Source organism: Stomoxys calcitrans, chromosome 5, assembly GCF_963082655.1.
Source record: "Stomoxys calcitrans chromosome 5, idStoCalc2.1, whole genome shotgun sequence".
NCBI lineage: Eukaryota > Metazoa > Arthropoda > Insecta > Diptera > Muscidae > Stomoxys > Stomoxys calcitrans.
The window spans coordinates 65,584,187-65,606,034 of NC_081556.1; the positions used below are offsets into that span (position 1 = coordinate 65,584,187).

Below are 21,848 nucleotides of genomic sequence, written 5' to 3' on the forward strand. Positions count from 1 at the left end.
TAATAGGTCTGACAACTGCAGTATATATCCAACGCATGACAAACGGTCTAAATCCCCAACTTTTGCCAATGGCTCTCTGGCAGGTGTATAAGGCAAGAGTGGCCTTTTTTGCCCTTTCCAAAATGTTGGATTTGAAATTCAATCTCCTGCCCAGCAAAACATCCAGGAAGTATATCTCTTAGAGTGCTGGGAAACTTTCGCCTAACCGCAATTGCCACTTCCACTTTTACGCCTTTTTCTTCCAAAGACAATAATATATTGTTAATGGCTATATTCCAAAATAGAGGAGACAGTATACCTTTGCTGACCCATCTTTTTAGATCCGTAGATCCCAAGCTTACCGTAAACTCCAACTCCTTCATGATTGACTTCGGTTCAACATTATTGGAAGCACCTTCAATGGCAAGAAATGTTATATATTTCTTGACAGCGAGAGAACCCTCTATGTAACCGAATAGGTCGTGAAAGGCTGTTTCAGTGGATTTTCCTTCACTATATACATGCTGCTGCCGCGACAGATGATCTTCAGGGACCTTTGCCCTAAAATATGTTTCCATCAACGTCTCAAGAGTCTTCAGCATAATAGGACGAAAATCTTTCGGAATAAAAATGAAAGATTTTCGTGTCCCTCCATCCCACAGGTATATATGACATTCTGATACAAGCAGAGTATATCTCCCTAAGCCAAGGAACCAGTCTATCAGACACAGTTGGTAATTCAACCGGTGATACATCATCAGGGCCTGGCGACTTAAAGAAGTCGAAACTACTTGTCGCCCAAAGGAGTTTCGGCTCAGACACAATTTTCCTAATAGCCTCAGACGAATGCATACCAGTGACAACCTCTTCTGGCGCCACGTTGTCCGTTAAAGAATTTCCTGGGAAATGTGTATCAACGAGTAGTTCAAGTGTTTCCCCACTAGACATTGTCTATACATTCTTTGACTTCTGAATATACCCCACCGCAATAGTTCTCGAGGACAGAATCTTCCTTAGCCTAGTGGCTTCAGATGTATCCTCCAGGGTGCTACAGAATTCTTCCCAGGATTTGTTTTGTGCCTTTCTAAACTCGCCCTTATATTTTCTTAACTCAGCCTTATAGATGTCCCAATCGTGTGGTGCTCTTGTAGCATTTGCTCTGTTGAAGAGTTTTCTGCAGTCCTTCTTTAGGCCAGCTCTGGGGACCACCATGGTGGTCGCTGTTTGCCCCTTGGCTTGGCACTAGGGCATGCTAACACAAGCGAGTCATTCAGGTCCTTCCTGATCCGTTTGACCACTATGTCTATATCCTTCGTAGTTTCCACTTCCTTTTCTAGTCCAGAAGGGATAGACATGCAGAATTTGTGCCAAAATTTATCCCAATCCGCCTTTTTTCTGTTTAGCCGAGGGGCCACTACTTCAGTATTTTCTCCAAGGCTGAAACTTATATAACGATGATCAGAGAAGATGTGGTCATCCAATACTTTCCACTCCCATATTCGCAGCTCACCCTTTTCGTTGACATCCGAACTTCCCCATATCTGGTGATGTGCATTAGCATCACTTCCTACAATGAGGCTCTTCTTCCCTACAAAAGCGGCTTCATCCAGCGACTTCAGGTTTGAAGGCGACATTTCTGAATCGTGTACCATATATAAGGAAGCCAGCCAATAATGAGACTTGTTTATTTCAAGGCTGGCTACTTCTAAATCTTCAGTGCTTAGCGATGGAAAAAGAAGAAACATTTAGACTACTCTTTGCAAAAATACAGGCAATACATTCCCCGTACCCTTGAGTAGTTTAAATCCCGAAATTCTTAGTCCACGAACTATTCCTTCACACGCCCATGGTTCCTGGATAAGAACCACGTCAAATTCCCCAGTCATCAGGAGGACCTTTAAGGCCGTCGAAGTGGCCTTACAATGGTGGAGATTTATCTGTAGAAACCGGACCATAGTAAGGATTCAGAAGTTCCTCCTCTGTTGTGTTAGCCTCGTCTTCTGACTCCGCCAGGAGTTCATCCTTACAAGATCCGTTAGAACTTGTCATGATGATCTTCCGTACGCATCCAGCGGCAGGTTAGAAAGCTGTGGAACCACTCTTCCTCAGGACACTGGACACTTGCGGTGTGGACGATTTCTCCTTAGATGCTTCACTTGTTGCTGCTGTCGAATTACTTTTTGAGTTTCGTGCTTCCTCGTCTTACTTTGTGACCCACCCACACAGGTGTTGTCGGGTCCCGTTTCGATGCCATACCCTCCTGTCTCGAATGTGGCAGGGGGATTTTCAGTCTCCTGCAATTCCCCAGACTTTAGCGATGTGGTCGATATTTCTCAGGCAAATCTTCAGCAACAACTGATTCCCCAACCCCACCGCTTCTATAGACCTTCAGTTTCAACTTGTTGAGTTCTGCGAGACATCCGGAGCTTAGTACGAATACTGCAGCTCTCCGGTCACCATCAGCCTCATCCAATCTATCAATCTTCCAGTCGGTGGTTGAAAGATGGGACATTCCCTTAGTCTTCCAAGTATCGCTTCAGGATCTGAGAGAATCCTTAGTATCCAAGCACGCGCCATTGGTCGAGAAGGAATATCTTACATTACCTTCCAATATTTCAACATCATCGCCGCAGCCAACGGATGAATTTATTACTCCTCTAACTTCATCAATCAAGAACCAACCAAAAAGGATCACCCAAAGGAGACAACCTGTAGAACCAATCTGCAGAAGCCTGGTTCAAACTTAAAAGGAGCGGTGTTACTGTAACCCTAACAGTCTTCTGTTTATTATAATAATCTGGCAACTTTATGATAATAATCTGGCTGTTAGGCTACAGACAAGTTGTAACCATCAACCAAAACACATCTATCTCTTAAAAACAATTTCAATATTCTTGCTAAATTACCTTTTTATTTTTCATCAATATCATTTAAAGTATCATTTAAATAAATGCATAGATTGTTATGTTTTAAACATCGACTTGTAATTCATCGACCATCTCGCAAGAACATAACAAGTACTGTACCACTATTCCTGATAGTACCTAATGAAACTACAATATCCCTGGTAATAGAAGTTACATAGACTTCTACACGGATGGTTCCAAACTAGACGACCAGGTGGGTTTTGGTGTGTACTCTGAAGAAGGTTACCCGACCACTGCAGTGTATATCAAGCGGAGATCCTTGTAGTTAAAGAAGTGGTGGAATGGCTAAGAAATAATGCCACAATAACACATTCGAGGGGAGCTGGAATCTGTGGGTATGCCACTAGCGATATGTTAGCAAAGTCTTCATGATCAGGCCCGAAGGGCAACAAATGATAGATGGCCAGAAAGGGGGGCTATGAGCATTCCAAAACTATGTGGCCTAATCGAGACTTGGAGAAGTCTACCGCTTTCCTGTCATGGGCTAGAACAAACGTCTCAGTCATTGTGGTTACTCATGACAGGTTACTGTCTGATCGGAAAACATGCTGACAGGCTGAGGGTTCCCAGTAACTACTTTTGCCGAAGCTGTGATGACTTCGAGGAAGAAGAGAATAATGCGCCAATGCCATGACATGAAGCATCAGCCGCTACATTAGTGGGTAAATTCGGATCATAATATGTAAGAAGTAGTCTTGATGAAAGAATAATTTTGAATGTGTCTAAAAATGGCTGACATTCGTTTTTTCACTTGAAATGAGCTTCCTTAGGAACATACTTCCCGTAGTTGTTGTTATTGTTGTAGCCACATTTTTATGTGGAGGTGGCGAGCAAGCTCGTTCCGGTTCAAGAAGCTATCGTCGTGGGAACATGTTGGCCATTTGTTATGTAAAGGCGCCAACAACTCGCCTTGTCGTATCGAGCATCATAAGCACTCAGTATTTGTACAAGAGCCAGTGGCGCCCGGCCTCTCACTGAGACTCTCCGCTCGATACCGCTGATTGTCCGCGACTGCAACCTGTGGACGAACCCAGTAGCTCGCAGCTAAGCTCCACTTGACAGTAATGAACACCACATAGATTGGACCTCAATTTCCCGGCCTGTGTGGTGCTCACAACTATCCGGTTGTGATTTATTGAACCTAATAAGAACCTTGCCTATATGTTTTCCGGAGCTTTGATTTGCTGGGCTGCTCCGATCTTTTCTGGATCTGGGCGTTTACCGGTTTTTTCAATTGTTCGTCCCAAGTACTTGATCTAGTTCTTAAAAAACGGACATTTCTGACTTGACGTGTCCAGTGGAGTAAGCATTTTCCAAACGTTGTAGTTCAGTTTCGTGCCGCATATCGAAATGGACGTTTGGGTACAAAAACCTCTTTCTTTCGCAACGTTGGATGTCTCACCTATGTATTGTGACTTTTGTTGAAAATTCTAATAACAGTTTGATTTTATTAGCGAATGCTCCTGGCCCTCTGATACGTTTCCACGTTAAGGTTGAAATATTCGTTTTGTCAGAGGCCGTATCCACTTGTTACTTTATTTGTTTTTTATTCATACTCACTGCGACGTATTTTCTTAATTCCTTGAATTGAACTTGATTTACAGCAAACACTGATTTCACTAAGAATTTAGCTATGTTGTGCTGCTGTTGTTGTAATGTTGATGCTTTGTTTTGTTTGACGTTGAATTTGAATCATGACTGGCTTTGCCCTTTTGTATGTTATACCCTTCACCATAAGATGGGGGGTATACTAATTTCGTCATTCTGTTTGTAACTACTCGAAATATTCGTCTGAGACCCCATAAAGTATATATATTCTTGATCGTCGCGACATTTTATGTCGATCTAGCCATGTCCGTCCGTCTGTCTGTCGAAAGCACGCTAACTTCCGAAGGAGTAAAGCTAGCCGCTTGAAATTTTGCACAAATACTTCCTATTAGTGTAGGTCGGTTGGTATTGTAAATGGGCCATATCGGTCCATGTTTTGATATAGCTGCCTTATATACCGATCTTGGGTCTTGGCCCTCTAGAGTGCGCAATTCTTATCCGATTGGAATAATTTTTGCACGTCGTGTTTTATTATGATATCCAACAATTGTGCCAAGTATGGTGCAAATCGGTCCATGTTTTGATATAGCTGCCATATAAACCGATCTTGGGTTTTGACTTCTTGACCCTCTAGAGTGCGCAAGTCTTATCCGATTGGAATGAAATTTTGCACGACGTGTTTTGTTATGATATCCAACAACTGTGCCAAGTTTGGTTCAAATCGGTCCATAACCTGATATAGCTGCCATATAAACCGATCTGGGTTCTTGACTTCTTGATCCTCTAGAGATCGCAATTATTATCCGATTTGTCTGAAATTATGTACTACGGATCCTCTCATGACCATCAACATACGTGTTTATTATGAACTGAATCGGTCTATAGCCCGATACAGCTCCCATATAAATCGATCTCTCTATTTTACTTCTTGAGCCCCCAAAGGGCGCAATTCTTATTCGAATTGGCTGACATTTTACACAGGTCTCCAACATGTAATAATATAATAATAGCAGAGCAAATCTTTTCTTATATCCTTTTTTGCCTAAGAAGAGATGCCGGGAGAAGAACTCGGCAAATGCGATCAATGGTGGAGGGTATGTAAGATTCGGCCCGGCCAAACTTAGCACCCTTTTACTTGTTTTGATTTGCTCTGCTGCCTTTGTTAGCGCTGTTGCAAAATCTATCTGTGTATCCAATCAGTTGACATGTTGGAGATTTCTTATTGGAGTATGGAAAATGTTTAGCACAATGCAACACTCTACAATACCAACAAAAAATTGTTGGTACTTTCTGTTTCTGTTTCTGCTTTGTTTCGGCTTTTCTTCAATAAATGGTGTTCACTTTTCAAATTCAATATACATTGCGTCTCATCGACCAGCTTTTCAAATTTGACCACTTCACTGCTCTCATTGAGGTGTCTCAACGAACGGATTTTGATTTCGTTCAGTCGAATAATAAACCACAATCAGGCTCGTAGTTAAAATCCATCGTGGAGTTTGCGTAAGACTCCATGAGGTGAGCTTTTGCCACTGGTATTGCACGGAACCATCGTGTTCGTATTCGTACCCGTGCAAGTGCGGAAACCCCCAGCTTGTGCTAACTTCTTCGTTCACCCCGCATATTTATTTTTGCGGTACTCTGCGATACCCGTCATATCTGATTAGCTTTCCCCAATCCACCACCTAGGGAGGCGACCGATGGGAGAAGTAGCACGGAAATTTCAATTTGCAAATATTTGGAAATTCTCGAAACGGTTTCTACGCTTGTGTTGCAGTGTTGCAAATATGTTGACTTCTCGCAGTTGTTATAGTGTGTGTATGTGAGTGTTTTGGTGGATTGCAAATATGGTGAAAAACCTGTCGCAAAAATTGTTTAGGAAAGGTTGCTGATAATTTGCAACTTTCCTTGTTTACCACAACTGCCACTGTGTACGTAGCAGCTGACGCCACAATTGATATTGTGTGTGTGATTGTATGCTTGAAAATTCCTCTCTCCTTTTTTCCTTTAAGAAATCCTCGTCGCCACAATTGTTATTGTGGCTTGCAGAGATTGCTCCGAACAAATTCTCGTCGCCACAATTGTAATGTTCTTACGAGATGGTCGATTAATTAAAAGTTAATGTTTAAAACATAACCATCAATTCATTTATTTAAGTAATATTAATGAAAAAGTTAGAAAGGTAATTTAGCAATAATTATAAAATTGTCTTTAAGACTCCGCGTGTGCGCAGAAAGGGGGAACTCTGTAGCTTAGTTGCACATCATTAAATTGCCAGAATAAAGCAGAAGACTGTTAAGGTTACCGTAACAGAACTTTCCATAAAACAGCGAGTCAGGCAATGTGTAATCCACACTGCCTGGAACATAGGGCATTGTATCATGAATAACACAGTATCCGTAGGCGCCGCATGACCAACTGGAAAGCTCCCTTAGCCTCACAGCAGTGACCGGAGAAATTTGTCTAGCCGCAATGTCCAGAGGCATTAGATGTAGCATTAAATTCAGTGCATCAGATGGTGCCGTCCTCAGTAAGGCTATAATGCACAAATAAGCCATCCTTTAGATCCGGCTGAGTGTTGAACAGTAGGTGGACTTTTGAAGCACCGTCTACCAGACCACAACACTATATAGCAATTTAGATCTAACAACAGCAGTATATGCCCAGAGCTTGACACGTGGTTTAAACCTAACCGCAATAGCCACGACATCAGCATACGTCCACTTTTACACCATTTTCTTCCAGAGACGATACTATATTGTTAATGGCTATATTTCTTTGGTAATGGAAGTTACATAGACTTCTATACAGATTGTTCTAAACTAGACGACCAGGTGGGCTTTGGGGAGTATTTTAACTATCTAGAACTGGTCATATCGAAAGTTTACCCGACCACTGCAGTTTGTATAAAGCGGAGATCCTTGCAATTAAGGAAGCGGTGGAATGGCTAAGATATAATATCATAACGACGATTGGCATCAATGTCTTCTCAGACAGCCATTAAATCTCTGCAGAACGTATTTCTGAACACAAAAACAGCCCTCGACTGTCGCAGATCTCTCAACGAGATGGCTGAACAGTTCAACAGTTCACCTGTTCTGGGTGTCGGGCCAGAGAGATATCCCAGGAAATTCTAAAGCGGATGAGCTTGCGAGACTAGGAACTACAAGCAGAGTATGTCGTCTAAGCCAAGCAGCCACTCTGTCGGACACAGCTTGTAAAATAAATAAAAACGGTGATACATCATCAGGGCCTGGCGACTTAAAGGAGTCGAAACTATATCTATATCCTTCTTTTCAGTTGCAGAAGGGATAGTGTGCCGAAATCTATCCCAATCCACATTTCTTCTGTTTAGCCGAGGGATCACTTCTGCAGTATTTTCTCCAAGGCTGAAACTAATTTACAGGTCGGATCAGAGAAGCCTGTTGCTGGTAATAAAGGCCAATTTATTCCATTTATTACAAATCGCCAGATTGCAAATTATAATATATTCGATAATCAGCTCACCCCTTTCGTTTATATCCGAACTTCCCATATCTAGTGATGTGCATAAGCATCACTTTCTACGATGTGGGACTTTTTCCCTGCGGAAGCGACTTCAACAAGCAACTTCAGACTTAGAGGCGACTAGTAATGAAACTTTTTTATTTCAAGGCTGATTACTACTGAATCTTCAGTTCTTAGCGACGACAGAAGAAAAACATTAATCTTGGTCTTACAATGGGGAGATTTATCTGCAGAGACCGGACCATAGTCAGGATTCAGAATTTCCACCACTGTTGCGTTTGCCCGTCTTCTGAGTTCATCCTCACAAGATTCGGTCGATCTTGTCATGATAAGTTTTCTTACGCATCCACGGGCAGTTGAAAAATCAGTGGGATCACTCTTCTATGACTAGTAGGACTAGTGTGAGACTCCCGGAGTTTAATGCGAATACTGCATGTCTCAGGTCGCCATCAGCCTCACGCAATCTACAGTAATATGGGCCCAAGAACCTTCGGAATGTCTTCCTTCTTGACTAAATCCAGCGTTGCGCCTCGCCAAATCTCGGCAATCGTTTTTAGGGTGTAACGATAAATTTCAATTGTCCGTTTATCCCCGAAAGCAATAAGTTTGTATCGGCTCGATACCAGCCTTCATTGTCACAAACTGGAGGCAGTTCTGCCAGGTCTTTTTATCGTCTAAATTGGAAAAAAAATCGTCAATTTTGTTTTAATAATCACAACCAAAATTTGACCAATACAGTAAGATTTAACGATATACGGTCGGTGCAAGATCATTTAATGTTTATATTATGGCTGTTGTTTGATTTATTGATTGTTTACTATTAATATCAACAAAATCATAAATATATTATTATTCACTTCAATTTTATCCGAAGACAATATTTTAATACATTTTTTCTTAAAGTCAATTACGTTTTCTCTAAATACAAAATTTCAATAACATTTTTTTTAAACAAGTTTCCAAAAAATATTTCCCCAAAAACTAAATTAGAAAAATGGCAACTTATATACATGCGAAGATAGAAAATATTCGGCTTTGCCCTTAAGGCTCGAACCAGGTGTCTTCGTCAAAAGCCTCTGCTGACCAGTCGCCTGTACTCTAGTGAAGCTTGGATAAGTCACTCCACCAGTCGAGGTCTTAGGATAGATTGGTTTGAAAAGAGGGTGCGGATATTAATCCGTCCCATGTCCTTATGGACATATATCTAATTCAGTAATAGGCTTATTGTACGCTTTAAATACTAAAAAGTAACATCGAAAAAGAAATTCTAAGTCAGGAATTTGGTGCTACTTACAAAATCCTTATATGTCTTCCATACCACGCCCTTAAATTGTTTCATGTCTGGTAGTGTGTCTCCACTTTAGTACCGGATGCTATATTGACCTTCATCTTACTTCCTTTCTGTAATAGCCTCATCTTCTCATGATTCAGATGTCCCCATAGGATTTTCGCCGTCCTACCAACCGTTTCGCTGTTCCTCAATGTTATTTGCCCGTTCGTCGCCCACTCCCTTAACTCGGACTGCGTCGACCCGAAAGGCTTCGGGTTAATCAAGTTTATTGACGGCAGTACTCTGGCCTTCACTGCTAAATCGTCTGCCCTTTCATTTCCCCGTACTCCGTTATGGTCCGGCACCCAAACGAAACGGATTTTCCCATCCTCAGAGAAGGCGTTAATCACCTTCTTACACTACAAGACTGTTCGTGACCTTACAGTTTGAACATCTTTACTGTCGGTAAAGATGTTCAGACTCGTCCTCGCGTTAGCACCACATCACTTCACGCATTCCGTGATCGCCTGGATCTCCGCCTGCAGGAACGTATTATGGTCAGGCAGTCTAAAACAGATCTCAGTCCCTGGGTTCTCAATGTAAACCCTCAGGCCCACTCTGTCCTCTAGCTTTGATCCATCCGTGTAACATGATCTACCAGATGGCAATACTAGGGTTCCGTCCATCCAAGTCTGTGCCGATGGTAGCAGTGCCTCGCACTCGACTTCAAGGCTCATCACAGGTATACGATCGGAAACCTCTTCCCTTCCTTCCATGTTTCCTATCGTCGTCTCGATTATACCGCAATGGTATGAGCTGCTCCCGTCCTCAACCCATTCTCCCATCGCCTTAAGTCTCATAGCCGCTTTGCCTGCCTTACACTTAATCTGTATGTCAATGGGTCGGATATCTAGATTAGTCTCCAGTGCCCTAGTGGGCGTAGGCCTCATCGCTCCGCCTATGCCAAGACAACATGTTCTCTGAACCTGTTGTATGGTCCTTATGTTGCACTTTTTCTCCATAGCAGTCCACCAAACTACTGAGGCGTAAGTAAGTATTGGTCTAATCACGCTCCTGTAGAGCCTGTGGACTATATTCGGATTCAGGCCCCATTTCGAGCCTACGGCCCGTCTACATAGTGCCCAACATCTGTGAGCCTTCTCAGTACGCTCCTGAATGTGACACTTCCAATTCAGTTTTCTGTCCAAGATCACACCTAAGTATTTGATCTTGTCAGATATCGAAATCGTCTTATTGAGGAAACGTGGTGCGTTAGATTCGCCCACTTTCGTCTTCCTCGTGAACAGGCATATTTCAGTCTTCTCTGGGTTAACATTGAGATCTCTGGGTCTAGCCCAGTCATATGCCATATGCAAGACCCTTTCGGCATAATTTATGCCTTCATAGCAGCTATATCGAAATATGGATCAAATTCGGCAAGGACATTGAGTGGTCTAATAAGTACAACTGATTGTTCAATTTTGTAGAACAAAATATTGGTCTTTTTGGTAGCTATATCCAAATATAAACCGATCTGAAAAATATACGACACGGAATGCCTAACATAAGTCACTGTGTCAAATTTCGGTGAAATTGGATAATAAATGCGCCAAGACTATAAACCGAGAGATCGGGCTATATGGTAGCTATATTCAAATCTCAATCAATCTGGACCAAATTGAAGGAGAATGACGAAGGTCATTACAAAACTCACTGTCCCTAAGTTCGGCGAAATCGGACAATAAATGCGCCTTTTATGGGCCCAAAACCTTAAATCCAGATATCGGTCTATATGCCAGCTATATCCAAATCTGAACCAATCTGGGCCAAATTGAAGAGGAATGTTGATGGGCCTAACACAACTTACTGTCCCAAATTTTGGCAAAATCGGACAATACATGCGCCTTTTATGAGCCCAAGACATTAAAACGAGAGATCCTATATAGCATATATATCCAAATCTGGACCGATTGGGGAATAATTAAAGAAATATATCGACTGGCCTAACACAACTCACTGTCCCAAATTTCAGCAAAATCGGATAACAAATGTAGCTTTTATGGTCCTTTGACCCTAACTCGGCGGATCGGTCTATATGGGGCTATATCGAGATATAGTCCGATATAGCCCATCTTCGAACGTAACCAGCTTTTGGACAAAAAAAAAGAATCTGTGCAAAGTTTCAGCTCAATATCTCTATTTTTAAAGATTGTAGCGTGATTTCAACAGACAGACGGACGGACATGGCTAGATCGTCTTAGATTTTTACGACGATCAAGAATATATACACTGTATAGGTTCGGAATGGATATTTTGATGTGTTGCAAACGGAATGACAAAATAAATATATCTCCATCCTTTGGTGGTGAGTAAAAAAATTTAAATAGAAATAGAAGCTGCTTTATGTTGGCATTACAGAGCAGCATTCATGCGGGTCTAGACAACATGCATGCAGACTCGGTGGCAGATGTGGTAAAAAGCTACCGGGTATATGTTTTCCTTGGAAAGCGACCTCCGCCTCTTGAACCTGAATAAACTTACTCCCCCGGCAAACCAGAGTAGCTTTCTTCACGTCCGTTCCGGAAGATGCTGCCACCTCAAATCTTTCGCAGCTAGGATTGATTCCAACATGTTAGATGTGTGTCCTTAACCATTCCACCACTTCTTTAATCGCAGTGGTCAATCTCCGCTTGATAAACATTGTAGTGGTCGGGTAATCTTCTTGATACTACCAAATCCAAGTACTTCAGAGTACACGCCGTGTAGAAGTCTATGCAACTTTTATTACCAGCGATATTGTAGTTCCAATAGATTCTATCAGGAATAGTGGCATAGTACTTTTTCAATAAGCGGCTCAGGAAGTGTGTAATCCATAATGCCTGGGAAATCGGGCATTGTATCAAGAATAACACGGTGTCCGTAGACACAGCATGACCAAAGGGAAATCTCCCTTTGCCTTACAGCAGTGGTCGCAGCAACCACCATGTCCAAAGGCATTGAAGCGCCGTCCACCTGACCACAACACCAAATAACATTATAGGTCTGACACCTGCAGTATATACCCAGTGCATGACATGCGGTTTAAACCACCAACTTTTTTTCAATAGCCTTCTTGCAGGTATATAGGACAAGAGTTGACTTTCTTGCCTTTTCCAAAATGGTGGATTTGAAGTTAAATTTCCTGTCTAGCCAAACACCCAGTAAATGGAACATTCTCTCCTCTCTATGAGACAGATGCCACTGTAAGTAACTTATATTTATTGCTGAAAAGACCTGACTTGCACGGATTTACGCCTACACCACTTTCGGTAGCCAATTTCGCTGTCGCACCTAGAGCTTCCTGAAGTATATCTCTTAGAGTGCTGGGAAACTTTCCACTAACCACAATTTCTATGCTGATGATCATACACGACCACTTTTACACCTTTTTCGTTCAGAGGCAACGTAGAGGAGACAGTACACCTCCTTGCGTTGTTCCTCTGCTGACCCATCTTTTTAGATCTACAGATCCCAGGCCTGTCGTAATGCATCTTTCAGTAAGTAAGTTATTGATCTGAGATCTTTGCACTTGTACGTGAAGGGCGTTGCGATGAGCACAGTCTTCTGACTGAGAGAGTCAGGAACTCGGGCTCTTCGGATTTCGGGCATTCGTTTGTTCTGCGCTAGGCCGATTGGCATTGCCCGACTGATCTTTTTTAGATGGCGACTTGGAGATGTAGCTTTGGACTGGGGGCGTCCCGAACTTCTCTGGTCCCTCTATATACACGGATTGGTCCAAGTTGAATGAGGGCACTGGAGCAGAGGTTTTTATTGAACTCCTAGGGATTAGAGAGTCCCATAGACTTCTGGTCGGGTGTAGTGTCTTGCATATCCCTTATATCTTTACACAAAAAAGTAAAACAAAATAAAAAGACAACTTTTATTAAAAAATTTAAACTTGGAATTTTTGTAAACAGATAATTGTCATTGTTCGCTGCATTTAATAGACATGTACATTTAAAATCTACGAAATTCGACAATGTTGCTAGCAAGATGTTGAAATCATTTTGTAAAAAGAACTTATTTGAAAAAATTTCGTTATCAATTTTTTTTGTGTGTTTTGACAACTTTTCGGACTCGAAGTCAATACTAGGCTTTAATGTGAAAATTCCCAAAAGCTCGTTTAGTCACCCAATTAAGGTTGCCATAGTGTACCTAAGTTTCAAAATTCAAAGCTCTAGTTCAATTAACGGTACTTTTTAGTACCTAAAGGTACGAATATCAACAAATCTAGCCTTATCCCGTGCCTATGACCCAAGACCAACTTCGTGCAATATTTCAGGAGTCTAGCTTCGCCCGTTTGGGCTGGATATGGTGTCATTATTCAATTTTAATGACAAAACTAACAGAGGAAGATCGCAACATATTTATTCACTGATTTAACGTTCTGAAGTGGCAATACTTAGGATTTTAATAAAATCACATTTATAAACCCCGAGCAACACTTACTTATATGAAATGATGTCAGTTCTGCCAAAGTTAAAGTATAAAGCAATTATCGTTTTATTTATCTATAAGCTAGCGAATACGCCAGACTGATAAATAAAACACAGCAGTTGTTGTCTTCGACGTTTCAGTAGTAGAAGCATAATAACCAGAAATGTAAAAGATTGTCCAATCAATCAAAACAAAAAATATATGTTTGTAAATGGACAGTAGGTGTGTTCGTCATGTTTTCCACTAAAAATGTGCAGGTGAGTAGGAACCTTTACTCTCGTTTGTTATTTATTTTGTTTTAATAAAAATAAGTTCAAGAATGCCAATTGTTGCAAGGAAAACCCCTTCAGTAGAAATTTAAAACTGTTCAATAACAAAAAACTGCTGCTGGCAAACGCGAAAATACTTAGTGGCATCGAGAAAATTGTGAAATTAAAGTTAAAGAAAAACATTCAATAACATTAAATGTTTAGTTTGGTTTGGATTTGTATATTCTTGTTGGGATACGGACAAATACAAAATGCAAAATTTAGAAAAATTCATCATCATAAGTGGCAAATATGACAAAGTTGGCTGTGGCTTACAAATTCTTCATGAAGGCAGTTACCAAAAAGACGCTGGACTTAAGTTATTAAACAGTCAAAATATACCTACGCCGTCGGCCATATATAGTAAAAATATTTCTGATCGTCTTAAAGATCAATGACGATTTAGCGATGTCCGCATGTCTGTCGGTTGCAATCACTCTACAATCGTTATATATGAGTCTTTCTATCAGAAAGCTGGTTTAGATTATTTTTACCCATTGGCAGTTTAAGTTAAAAGTTGAGCTCTATATGTTAGAAATATACATTGATATCTCATACAGAACGATCTCCTGATGTTCATTCATAAAATAAACTTTTGTATCCGATATTTCTGAAATTTAGAATCATAAATTGGATTGGAACCTTTCACATCCATGCTAAATGTGGTCTACATCGGATCGCTGGAATTTATAACTGCCTTCTGTGTACAGAATTTAACCACCAAATATTTTAGTAAAATTCAAAAAATACGTCTTTTTTCGACATTTCAAATGAGACCAGCGGCACCATCTCATGTTAATTACTAAAGCCAGAGCATGGCTTGAAGAAGGCACCAGGCGTAATGAAAATCCCCATCGACAGTTTCTGTCAAATTTGATAGTCGAATTCATACGTAATACCATAAACATAATGGATTTTATTCGTCTTCGACTACCATAATACCATTGTCCACTCACACCGACACAACTCTTGCAGAAATGTTGAAGAGAGCATAAACAAAACACCATGTCTCTCAAATTACGATTCCCCCTACCGCATGCTGCAGCTTATGGATAAAAGGTTTGAGAAACAAACGGAATTAATTAAGTCTCTCATTGGTCAGTGTGAATCGCGTCTCTTAGCTACTTTCTATAAGAGTACGAACGACATCAAAAGAGGCATAAGTCAAATAGATTCAAAACTAACAAATCTGACAGAGAGGGTAGAGCATGTTGAGACAGTCGCTAGCAAAATTAATCAAATGAATGATGCGATGGAAAATTTGAAAGCCGACATGAAGCAAATAAAAACCAGTCAACAAAAATTCGTTAATCTACATGTTGCATGTGATCTACGAATAAACGGCAAAATTTATGAAGCTGGAGAGGATTTATTTCAAATTTTTAACAACATCTGCGATACTTTGAATATTACACCACCAACTGAAAAATCTATGTATCGTTTAAATAATAATCGCAGCAATAAAAAAAGTCATGGATCCTCTCATCATAGTAAACCTTGCATCTCCGTAAGATAAAAACGTCGTCTTGAAAAATATAGCCATATTCAGTAAGTCCAACAAATCAAGGTTAAATTTAAATCTGGTTTTGAGTCTGAGCGCCCGTTTGTTTCACGTCAATGAAAATTTGACATATCATAATTATAAGATGTTTTAAAATGCACTAAAACTAAAGAAGCAAAAATATCTCGTATCAGTCTATACTCTACGTGGGCTTGTATATGTTAAACGGATGAAAACAGATTCACCATTGCAAATCGTGGATATCACCCGACTTACACAGCTTTTTCGGGAGACTTCCGAATAAACTTAATTTTATGTTTTTGAATCTTAAATTTTACTCCTCCTACTTTCAAGATTACGACTATCCCACATAAATGCACAAAGCATTAATAACAAAATGGACGAACTTCGAAATATCTTTGAAAACTCCCTGGTTGATATTTTATTTGTATCTGAAACCTGGTTTCATCCCGAAATTAATGATAGTTTATATTCCATCGCTGGTTACATTCTCCTGATCGGTAAACTCATGGTGGTGGAGTCGCAGTGTATATAAGAAAATGGCATATCGTATATTGCAGCAACTTTGAATATATTACAGTCGAAATTTCTACTTGTCGCACAAACGCGATACTAGTCCGACCCAACAATCAAATAGATTGTGACTTGCTGATAAATCATCTACATGGCATTTCCCTGAGAGAGAACATCGGAACATCGTTATTGCCGGTGACTTTAACAGCAATCTTATTGTGGACAGTCATCTGTCTGGCAGAATGGAAACTATTGGCCTATATCCCACAAACGTTAGTACTCCTACGCATTTTACGAACATGTTACGAGTCTATTGGACGTATTGTTTGTAAGCCAAATATCTAGTGTACTTCTCTAAACACGACCTTTTTTTCCTTTGCTATAAGTTTGACGTAGAAAAACTGATTTTTCAAGAAGAACTTTTCGGGACTTCAAAAATATTAATCATGGACTGTTAAATCATCTCCTAGATAAAGTACCGTGGAGCTTATTATATAATTTTAAATTAAACTTCCTACAAGAAAATATTGCTACTACTTATAATGCTTGCGTTCCTGAGTAAACATTCACACGTAAAAACAAACAACACTCATATTCAAAATTTAATCAATGAAAGAGACCTTGCATACCACCGATAGAAACGATTTAAAACTCCACAGCTTCGTCGTTACATCCATAGAAAACTCTAAAAAGTTGTACTATGAGCGAAAATTTCAATCAGCCATAGATAGCAAGTTCTGATGGAACAAGAAAATTGGAATTGGTAAAACTGTTTCTAATACTCAATCTGACATACATAGATATCAATGAGCTGAATAAGCAATAGTCTCTGGAACAATCTTCCATATCCAACTCAACGCATAAGCAATTTCAACGATTTCAAAAAGGAGCTTTTCAATATTTGTGAATTAATTGTAAATTAGTTAATAATTTTTTTTAATTGTACAATTTGTTAAATTTACACTAACAACGGCCTGCACTGTAACATATAAGATGTTATCTTGTTTGTGCATGAAATTCCACCGTGTTGAAATTCCACTACACCTTCGATAACCGAAATAAGAGTGAATACCATCTTGCTTTTTGTAAGCACAGCTATACACTGCTGTGCTACTTAATTACCAGTTTAATTCGAGCAACTTTGTTAAACATTAGTCTTTTTACCAATCTCATGTGAAGTTCAAAGGAAAATTAAATTTTTATGCCAAAATTTATCATGCCTCGGAACCGTATAACAACACGGGTAGTATCAGTGTCTTGACATCGGTTGTGAAGTCATTGCAGTTTTCTAGGTTATTGTACCGCTAGAAGTTGACTTACACCAAATTTTAGTTAAGTATCGCATACAATTTTTTAACATACATTGTCTAACATTTTATATAAATTAGCTGAACCTGGTTTTTGGGATCGCTCGGAGGGTTTTGAGCCATTAGAGTTTGGAAGTTAGATGTACCCCATTCTTAAAGGTCTTTACTTGAGCCTGAAATCCCATGTGGATTTTGGGATTGGGACAGCCCCGCAAATGTCGAGTGCTATTTATACAAACAAAATCTAATGTTTCGAGTCTGCTGAAAACAAATTTATGCTTATTTTTATGGTTGCCTGTCACTTGTTTTGATTACTTTAGGCATTTTTTAGAATTTGTTTGATATTTTTTTGGAACAGATGATTATAATTTGTGGAATATTACTGTAAAAAAGGTACCTGATCCATCCATTAGTATACATTTTTAAATGTGGCTGAGCTAGCTCCCTTTTTATTGTTATTGCTATACTAATGTGCACATGACTGACATGACCTTTTGTATCCAAATATTAAAAAAAAAGGTTATGGAAAGTATACATTCTGGGGTGATTATAAACATCCACTGAGACACACATTTACATATGTGTTCTATTTTTTCTTGTAACATCTCCTTCATAATTAAGCAGCAGTCATTTTCAGCAAACAATAGACTTTTCAGCAGTAAGCCTGCTACTCTGTAATAGCAGAACTACTGCTACAATAGCAGCAAAATTAACTACTTATATTCAGCAGACAGTGTTTGCTATTTTCAGCAAACATGTTTGTATGTGTGTAGATTACTATAAAAGTGCAAACAAAATTTCGTTTTAATCAGCCAACCAATCTCCAAGATCTGGCCCCTTAAGATATCAAAAAAGGACGTGCAATATTTTCACCACGGGACCATTCTGCACCATCTGCAAACATTTCAAGAAATTTGGTTCAACAATTTATGAGTCTATACGGGACACAGAAACAAAGAGCAGACACACATACAAACTGACAAACGAACACGAATTGATTTGTGTATATAAGATATTTATAACAAATAAATAATAAACTTTAAGTTAAAATGCCGAATATGATATTAATATTATTAATAAAAAAATTAATAAAAAAATACTCATCTTTTGTTTCCAGCTGCTGTACTTGCCAGTCAACAGGCCGCTGCTGTAGCTGTGATAAATCCTTTTCCACCAGGACCAACCAAGTAGAGCAGATAATTTTTTTAAATTAAAATGAAATAAAAATTAGTATTAAAACCATAAACCGGATACTTTTAGGACGCGCATATAAGGCTAAAGCAAATATCGAACGATAATGCTTACAACTATTACATAAAAACAATGAATATCTTTGAATGAACTTCAGCATAACCTCTATCATTGAAATAAAAATATTATTCTTCATTACGTTAAAATAAATTCATGCTTATCTACTTTTAAAAGAAGTATTGTTAATAATTTAATTTTTATTAATGCTAATTTTGTACTAATATATTTTCTTATGTGTATATACGTTTGTAAGTTACTATGTTTTCTATCGTTCATTTTTAGTTTTCATATTCGATTCAACATGCAATTTTATCCATTACATTTGTAATTGATTTTCATTTAATATTATAGCGAATATATTAAATTAGATTTCGAATATAACTGTATTTCTGAACTTGTTTTTCATTTGTCGATGGTTATTTAGCTTTAGGTTAAGTTACAAACTCGCGACACTCACTCTTAAGTCCGTTGCATTTTTTCCTTTGTCATTTGGCAGCCACTTCATGCCCAAAGCGAAACCTGGAATCTTATAATACTGAAATCTGTGTCTCCGTCTGGCCAGTTTTTGACATTGGTATGTGAAATATCGTTTCTATTAGTTCTTCTCATCCTAAGTCGGCAATAGTCTGCTGTATACATGCAGGACTGCCGGACTCGTAGTATGTATATCTTATATTGGGTTGCCCAAAAAGTAATTGCGGATTTTTTAAAAGAAAGTAAATGCATTTTTAATAAAACTTAGAATGAACTTTAATCAAACATAGTTTTTTACACTTTTTTTATAAAGCTAGCTAAAAGTAACAGCTGATAACTGACAGAAGAAAGAATGCAATTACAGAGTCACAAGCTGTGAAAAAATTTGTCAACGCCGACTATATGAAAAATCCGCACTTTTTGGGCAACCCAATATATATCTATATCTAAATAGCTGAATTCAGCAATGCTGTGGTTTTGTAACAGCATGCTATCTCTTTATCCTTCGTTTCCAGGCTTTGCTAAACATCCAGATCCAGGAAATCTGCGACTTGGATGGGGTGCAGCCAGAGGGATCTGGTAGTGAAATCGAGTAAGATAGCCTAGACAATGAAACAGGTCACATTTGAAATCGAGTAAGATAGCCTGGACAATGAACAGGTGACATATGTCGGCGCTACGAAATAACCCCCAATGAAACAAACTCCGAAGCAAAAATAAAATTATCCCTAATGAATTAATGACCAACATAAATGAAATAAACACCAAATCAAAATAATAAAATAAACCAAATTAAATAATTTTCAAACAAAAAAAAATAAATAATACCCAAAAAATAAAATTATGCCCGCCCAACTTTTGATTTATATTATATTATATATTGGTAATTCGCTCTAGAACTTTTATTAATTGCCCTTCACCAGAAATACAAAACAATCTTTTGTTTCCATAATCACTTTTTTCGTTTCAGGTTTAACATTCAATTGATAATAGCACTCAAAAGTACTACTCCAATGCCTTTTACTGAACTCAAAATCAAATTGTAACGGTATTTCTATTGTTACTTTTTGTAATAACTCAATAAAAAGTTAATTTTTAACTAAATAAAATAATAATAATCCTCCAAAAATGTAAATATTCCGTAATGTTTTAGGAGTTTGTTTCATTTCTATGTTTGGGAACTATTTCATAATGAAATAATCACCAAAAAAATACCTACAGAAATACCTGTCCTTATTTTGGAACATGGCCATAAAAGTCCCAAATAGCCAAAAGAAAAAACAAACTTTTTTAAATTGGTGTCTCCGCATTTTTGGACGGTGTGGATCAGCTGATTATAAATATGCTGCAATAAACTAAAATCATTAATTTATTTTCAATATATTTTATAAAAATATATTTCAGTGGAAATATAGCCTACTAAAAGGATACCAGAAAATTTTCACATACGAGGCTTCGAGCGATCATTTTTATGACTGGTTCACCCTAATGTGAGCAAACAAAATAGAGTCATTCCCTGAAAGTCCGCGATTTTAGTTTGGTATTTTTAGCAAAGTCCCTTGTCAGTAATTGTAAATTCATTTGCGTTTTGGTAACCAACTTGTGTGCGTTATAACTTAGCCGCCTACATTGCTGACAGATGTCACTAAATGTAAACAACTTATTCGGCATAAAATAAATAAAATTATTGTTTATTATCATTGGCAACGGGATTCTAAAAAGTTGTTATTAAATAATAGTGGACAAAAATACAGTTTTGTGTTTGTAGTTTATTGAAATGATGGCGCCGCCGTTTAGTGATTTTTCTATAACGACGTCAATAGTTTGTTTACCTGGCATGAGTTTCGTTTACCATTTTCATGTAAACAATAGAAAAAATAAAAGAAAATTTGCGTTTCCATTAATTTTTCGTTAAGTAATGGTTCGTGATGAAGGTTTCATATACAAAACTTCCTAAAATTGGGAAATGACTAATGACAGCTGTAATGTCATTAAAATAACATTATTTGTCTTACTCGCCGTGTTTCTCCTCTTTTCTAAAGAGGAAAACACGAAAACACATATTGCAACGTTCACATTTGCAATATAACTTTTAGCAGTAATGGAAAATTATTTTGAAAAATATTCATTATGCAAATAATTACTATTTTCTGACTTTTTCCTGTATTATTATGGGGCGAACATATCTTGTTTACTTCTGATTTTTGACAAACGTCAAAATTTGTTAGTGTTGGAAAAAAATGGTCGATTGGCACAGCAAAATTAAATTTGTTTCTCACCAACGTAAAAAACATCCCCCTACTTCATTTGTACATCTCACCAATTAATAAGCGCGCTTTTCGTAATAGAAAAAAAGTTCCGCAAAAGATTTATACGAATAAATTGGCATTGATTACACTTTCCCCCCTATAGACGAGTTGGTAGTGTGGGGTCGTGGTTTCGATTCCAGCCTTACCTAAGCTAACCTTACCTACACTTTCCTAAGGAAATGTGCAAATTTTATTTACATTTTTTATGTTTTTAAATTAGTATAAGAAAATTTTTATACGATGAGTTTCCTCCTTTTGCTTTACGTTTTTTGCCATAGTCATAAAGCAATAATGACTGCTGTTAACGAAAAAAAGAGAATAGCTTAATCGTTAGTGCAACCGATTAATTTGTCGACAAATTTAACTAAACGATTTTCTTTAAGAGACTCAGGCTATCAGTACTGATTAGAGTTTTTCTACTTTGAACAGTTGCGTGAATTATAGCCGAAATGACTGTGAT

General features: G+C 38.4%; 1 protein-coding gene across 8 annotated transcripts in view; it reads left to right on the top strand.

The window, feature by feature from the left end:
• LOC106092016 (zinc finger protein 609) overlaps nucleotides 1–18,991 on the top strand; it is a 342,622-nt gene extending 323,631 nt beyond the window's left edge. For 6 of the 8 annotated variants that reach the window (XM_059368804.1, XM_059368809.1, XM_059368810.1 and 3 more), the window contains 2 exons: nucleotides 12,336–12,470; nucleotides 18,472–18,600. In XM_059368804.1, coding sequence (XP_059224787.1) covers nucleotides 12,336–12,457 — 122 coding nt within the window. In that variant the 3' untranslated portion in view covers nucleotides 12,458–12,470; nucleotides 18,472–18,600. Of the gene's footprint in view, nucleotides 1–12,335; nucleotides 12,471–18,471 lie in introns of all 8 variants that reach the window. The other 2 variants (XM_059368812.1, XM_059368806.1) reach the window with 1 other exon arrangement.
• Nucleotides 18,992–21,848: the final 2,857 nt, after the last annotated feature.